Source organism: Leuciscus leuciscus, assembly GCF_965113295.1.
Source record: "Leuciscus leuciscus genome assembly, chromosome: 25".
Lineage (NCBI taxonomy): Eukaryota > Metazoa > Chordata > Actinopteri > Cypriniformes > Leuciscidae > Leuciscus > Leuciscus leuciscus.
Window position 1 is genome coordinate 14723125 of NC_138724.1, and position 6250 is coordinate 14729374.

The following is a 6250-nucleotide window of genomic DNA, read 5'->3' on the forward strand; positions in this document are numbered from 1 at the left end:
GTTTGTTTTTCACACTTTATATTAGGTGTCTTTAAATACTCTGTAAATACATATAAAAGTCAAATAATAGTTGTTAGGTACAATGTAGGCCTACTTATTCTGTTGATGTTGTATTGTAAAACACTGTTGATGCTACTGAGGTGGGATACAGGTAAGGGTAGGGACAGGTTTGGTGACATTAAAAGGGTCAGTTCACCCTCAGTATCCCATAATTGACTCACCCTCAAGCCATCCTAGGTCTACGACTTTCTTCTTGGACCTTAGGTGACCTAAGGGTGGGTTGAGTTGAAGTTCAACAAAATTATAGATATAAACTTAATTATATATATAATTAATTGAATTAGATATTATTCAAGTACATTTTAAATGAGCAAAAAATCTAGAGCTTAAAGGGATACTCCACCGAAAAATGAGAATTCTGTCATCATATACTCACCCTCATGTTGTATCAAACCTGTATGAATTTCTTTCTTCTGCTGAACAGAAAGGAAGATATCTAGAAGAATGTGAGTAACCAGACAGTTTTAGATACCATTGACTTCCATAGTATATTTTTTTCCTACTATGGAAGTCAATGGTATCTAAAACTGTTAGGACTAATTTAAATGTTAGTTCATAGTAGTTAAAGACACTTAATATCAAGTGGGACCTTATTTATTTATTATAAAAAATAAAAAAAAATTCCCCTTCCTCTTTTCAATAAAACTGCAAAACTCTAAACAAAAATAATTATCATTTTACCCTAAAAAATTAACACTAGTCTTTTGTTCACACTGAAATGGAATCATTAGGAAATTGTATAGTAATTAGTAAAAGTCGCCCTTTGGTTTCGATCCGGGCAAATGCAGTGCTGTCTTCACTTAGTTCAAGTGTACTAATTTTAAGAAAAGCCACAAAACTAGTCTGGAATCAGCATGGGGTGACTTCTGCGGCGGTATATATCGCACAATCCTATTTATATGGCAATTATTTCCTGTACAGCTGTTCATAATCTCTAAATGACTTCTAAGTGCTATTTAAAAAGTTTGATCAACATTGAAGCACTTGTTTACTTCATGCTTTTCAAACATTAGAATAAGCCTTTCCTGCTGTTAAGGCCTTAAATATTACTCAATGTGATCACAACATTTCTTAGAAACCATCAAAAAGGCATCACTACACTCTAGGATCATTACGTCTGTCCACCTCTCTGGTTCTCTTAGGTTACTGCAATAACCCCTCGAACTTTGACCATGAGCTAACAGTAAACAAAGACATAAATATCAAGCATGACGTCGTAGACAACTGTGGCGTGAGATACTGTAAATCACCTATGCGAAGGTACATAACCAGAGGCGACACTGCACATGTTTTATCATAGTAAATAGTCAAGAAGTGTCGGTTGGAATTAGACTAATATGATATTACAGAGATGTGTGAATATTAAGTAAATATTAGGGAATTATACAGGAGATCCTGCATTCAAATTTTGCAAAGCTGTAATCTGTATCTGTATCCTGCCACAAGAGGGCACCGTTGAAATGTCTGTATTTGTCTGTGTTTATTATTTCGATCAATGTCTAGCCAAGAGTTTCGGTCACACTTTATATTGGGTGCCCTTAACTATGTACTTGCATAAAAAAAAAGTACAATGTACTTATTGTGTTCATATTGGATTGCAAAACACTTGCTGCTATTGTGGTGGGATACGGGTAAGGTTAGGGACAGGTCTGGTGGTATGGGTAGTTTTAAGGGTGGGTTAAGGTATAAGGGAAGGCTCAATAGTGTAATTACTGTATTTAAACAAGATTCGACTTGTTTTTTTTTAAGTCAGTTTAATGTAATTTAAGTTTAAATGACTTAAACATCCAAGTTGATTGTACTTAAAAATTTAAGGCAGCAACTTTTTAATTAAATCAAAGTGTTTTTAATTTAAAGTGTGATTAATTTAAATGTTGGTACATAGTAGTTTATGTTGTTTCAGCGTTGCATTAACACGTGGTTTCAACAATATGAATAAAATATGGTTATGACAATATAAATATCTCTATGAATAAGAATTGCAAAAAGGCCAAACATTTTTTCATTATTAACAATAATTTTTATTAGACCAATCAAACAATCAGCAGGCCCCTTTTCATTATAGTTTTATAGGGCATACCCAGTGATTATTGTGCCTAGCTTGTGAATGAGTTTGTAAGCTCAGTAAATTTGCTTTAGACTTTTGTATTTGCTGACCCAGATACATCAAAGCCTGTGTTCCGTCACTGGTATAACTAATACTGTAGTCTTTATGGGAAAAATGCCAGTGACATTTGGATTTGCATCATATTCAGGTATCATTAACCTATAACCCACATCTAATATTACAATTCGCGCACAGAGTAATGGAAACTCAAACACACACACACACACACACATGCCTTTGTTTTATCAGCCAACATTTTTGGGATTTCATTGCAATTTGCTTATCAGACTGGCCTTTACCTTTCCCAGTCTTGGATTGCTTAGATTAAAGTGTCGTGGCTTGCGAGTTTCTATAGGAACCAGTAGCCTTGAAAGCAGGGCAGCCCTCTCTTACCACTCGTGGGTGTGATCGAATAGCCCTTATCTCCGCCCACAGTGCTGTTCTGTATAAAAGGCCAAGCACCCTTCACATGTGTCAGAAAGAGAAGCCAGTCTAACAGGAGAGCCTGCTGATTAGAGACTCCTGGCTATCACCCTGAAGACCTTGTTTAATGCAGCGTATAGAACAAGGACCTGTCTGAACAGACACTCAATTCCTCCACCGGAGAATCGGGTACACAAGGTAAGCAGCATACTAAATGTTTTGGCATTAAGATATAAAGACAGACACCTAATGCACAATTTTGGAATAAAACTAAGTGGACCAGACTTATAACCACAGATCTTTTATTTTTGCAGTGTTTCTAACTTGAGTCCAAACTGAATTCCCATGTGGGTGGTAGAGAAGATCAGAGTGTCCGTCGAAAGGACCAACTTGCCACTTTCCGTAACGGAATACAGCTTCAAAATCGGAGACATCATGTTTGGGGACAAGTCATCCATTGAGAAAGCCAAGAAAGGCTTGCTGTGTCCAAACATCATTACCCCGGACACCATCCCAGAGTTCTGCATTCCCCCCAAGATCTCAAGCCCAGTCGAGGGCAAGAGTATTGAGCAGGGGAGGCCGACTCCATGCATCCGAGTGTCTCCATGTGAGAAGGGAAGTCCAAAGAGAGAGGTCAATAACCGAGAGCTACACAATAACCATATCATCCAGGTGGAGAGTGTTGAGGATGGACCATATGACAATGGCTGTAGTGATGAGGAAACCACCAATGCTGATCCTCAAAGCCAGGCTGCACTTTCCCTGCCTCACTTAGCTAAAGCTCAAACCTGCTATGGCTTCTGCACCTTGCTGGAAAGTCCCCACACCAGAAGAAAGGAGTCCCTCTTCCACAATGACCCTAACTCCAGTGGAATCCCCTTGGTTCTTCCCCGGAGTAGATCGAACACTTGCTCCAAATCTTCCATGCCATCTTCCCCCATCCTGCCATCTTCAAACTCCCCTTCTTCCTTTAGCCTGAATGCTCTTACTTCCAGACTTTCTCCAAAAGGCTTCCTGCACCGACAGGGAACTCTGGATAGCGATACTACCTCCTCGGCAGAATCCTCCCCCTTCAGTTCTCCTCTATTGAACAGATGCCCACCAAAGTCTTCTCTCCTCAAAGTGCTTAGCCATGAGAAAATCCTCTACCGTAACCTCCGGAAGGCTGCCATGTCCAGAAACAATTCCTTATCGACGGACGAGAGCAGCTCCACGGACAACAGCCCCAACATCATGAGGAGAGCATCTGACGGCCTTGTTGAACCTCTCCAGTGTGGTTTCAGCTTGGCACCTCCAGCTATCTTCCCCATGGACTTGGTTCTGCACCGGGAGAGGGTGATGAAAGAGAATTTGGTGCCTGTTGGAAGGGATGGGACCTTGCGGTTGTCAGCAGAGTACTGCCCTGAAAACCAGAGACTGCGCGTCCGCCTCATTAGCGCAGAAGGCCTGTATGCTCTGTCTGTGGACGCTAAAAGCATTAACTGCAGCGTTAGCCTCTCTATCATGCCCGGAAAAGTCCAGAAACAGCGCAGCACGGTTATCAGGAAGAGCCGCAATCCAATCTTCAATGAGGACTTTTTCTTTGACGGTATATCGGAAGATGATCTCTGCCAGAGGACACTTCGATTCAAAGTCGTAAACAAGATGTCCACAATGAAAAGAGACTATATTCTGGGCAACTGTGATCTTCCTCTCACCAGCATTGTCACATTATAAATCCCACTGATCCAAACTGCTTAATTTATTGTGTGTGAGAGTGAGCATGCATGTATTTGTGTGTACTATATTAAGTTTTATTTATTGCCAAATCTCTTTATTTGCCAAAGACTTGTTTTTTATTAAACAACAAAAACTATATCAGTCTTGTGGTCTTTTGTTCTTGACGGGAAGCATAATTTTAGGTATTCAGTCAACAAATAATAATTTATTCATGATGAGAACATCTGTGACTGAATCAAAGCACGGCAGTCTTAAAAGGTTCTTAATTTCCGTAATGGCCTCCATTGTTCCTTGTCTCATCTTGAGCGGCTTGATTGCCGCTACACTGTGACACGTAGCCTTTTGCAAGTAACAATATTTTTAAATGCAAGATACAAATTTATTAAATTAAATTGATGGAGAAAACGCTAAACAATTGCTCTTGTGGCAGATGAAAACATATTTGTATCAGTCAAATAAGGCTGCCTTTTTAACTATTTCCTTAGGCAAAGTACACCTTGTAAAGTTAATCGATGTGGCTTCCTTTTTCCCAACACAGAGATATTTCTTTGGGAGGTGTTGTAATAAGCAGGTTTTAAAATGGCCTGTCAGTGGGATCTGAAATTCACAATTACAGTAGCAATACCTTAATACTGTGCTTCCTCCGGGCTAAACATAAAAGAGCAGTAGTAAGACATTTGAGACATCAGTAATAGCTAAATGGTGGGGCTTACCATTCACTGATCTTTCATTGGACGAGGTAAATAATAACAAGCTGGCACTGATTGCAAAATAACTCACCTTCTCTGATTTCCTATAAGCCTGTTGTTTCCTGCTGACCTTTGCAGGGATTATAATAAAGTAACTTGAGACAGAGATGGCTCATGCTCATTAAACCATCTGGGTTTCCCACCCCCTCCTCCTCCTTTTTTCAAACAGGCTTGCTGACTAGGCCAAGGCTTGCCAGCTTGGCAAGCATTTTAGCATTAATAGAAGCAAGGGTATGATTTTCCGCTGATCTAGAACAAGTTAATCCCACTTAAACCCCTATACTTCAAGAGGTAAATTGATTCCAGATCGGTATGAAAGCCTGATTTCTAAGTATAATGATGAAACAATCAGGTTTTGGGTGTACGATAGTGGAGTTCATCCTCCTGTGCAGTTTGAGCAGCAAAACGACCAACTCCATTAAAATTGCGTAGAATTACCTCAGTCATGCTAGCTAGCAGTCACAGAAAATGTTGCTCAAAGGGGACCTATTATGCTAAATTTACTTTTACATGGTGTTTGAACATAAATGTGTCGGCAGTGTGTGTACCCAACCACCCTATAATGGTAAAAATCCACCTCCTCTTTTTATAATCCCCATTAATCATAAGCAGTGTTTCAGAACAAGCCGTTTGCAGATTCTAGCAATGTGACAATGTCGCAAATGCTTAGGACTCTCGATTGCTGACGGACTCTGCCCTATTAGCATAGACCCCGCATTGAGTGAGCTGTACACAGTTGTACGCCATGTTTATCTTCTCGTAAGAAAATGTATTCTTATTAAAGCGAAAGAGCAGTGAGTGATTTTCTGTTTTTCTTTTGTTTTTTGATTCATATTAACATCATATATGGAAGTAGGTAATGCATATTATGCTGCTGTCAATTTAATACACAGATCTAATAAACGCATGCGATTTCTTTCATTGCTGTATACTTTCACAGACTGTGTTTATGTGAACGTTGTGTGTTTTTGACAGAACCTTGTGTATTTGACAGTTTAAGCACAGTAAGACATGAAAGAGAATTTTCTGACAGACAGCTTTCTGTGCGCATGCTTCGGTTGTGTGCACTCAGAAAAGCCAATATCAGAAGTTTAGACTGATATGGCTTTAGAACACATGCCGATAATAAACTTTCATGATGATGAAGAACTGCAATGTCACGTGAGCGTGATCGCGATAGAGATGATAATCA

General features: G+C 39.5%; 1 protein-coding gene across 1 annotated transcript; it reads left to right on the top strand.

Moving 5' to 3' along the window:
* The first annotated feature begins 2633 nt into the window (after positions 1 to 2633).
* c2cd4a (C2 calcium dependent domain containing 4A) lies at positions 2634 to 4445 on the top strand. The gene is made up of 2 exons (XM_082159852.1): positions 2634 to 2788; positions 2905 to 4445. Exon 2 carries the CDS (start codon positions 2936 to 2938, stop codon positions 4304 to 4306), a length of 1371 nt encoding a protein of 456 aa, XP_082015978.1. The 5' UTR covers positions 2634 to 2788; positions 2905 to 2935; the 3' UTR covers positions 4307 to 4445.
* The last annotated feature ends 1805 nt before the right edge of the window (positions 4446 to 6250 follow it).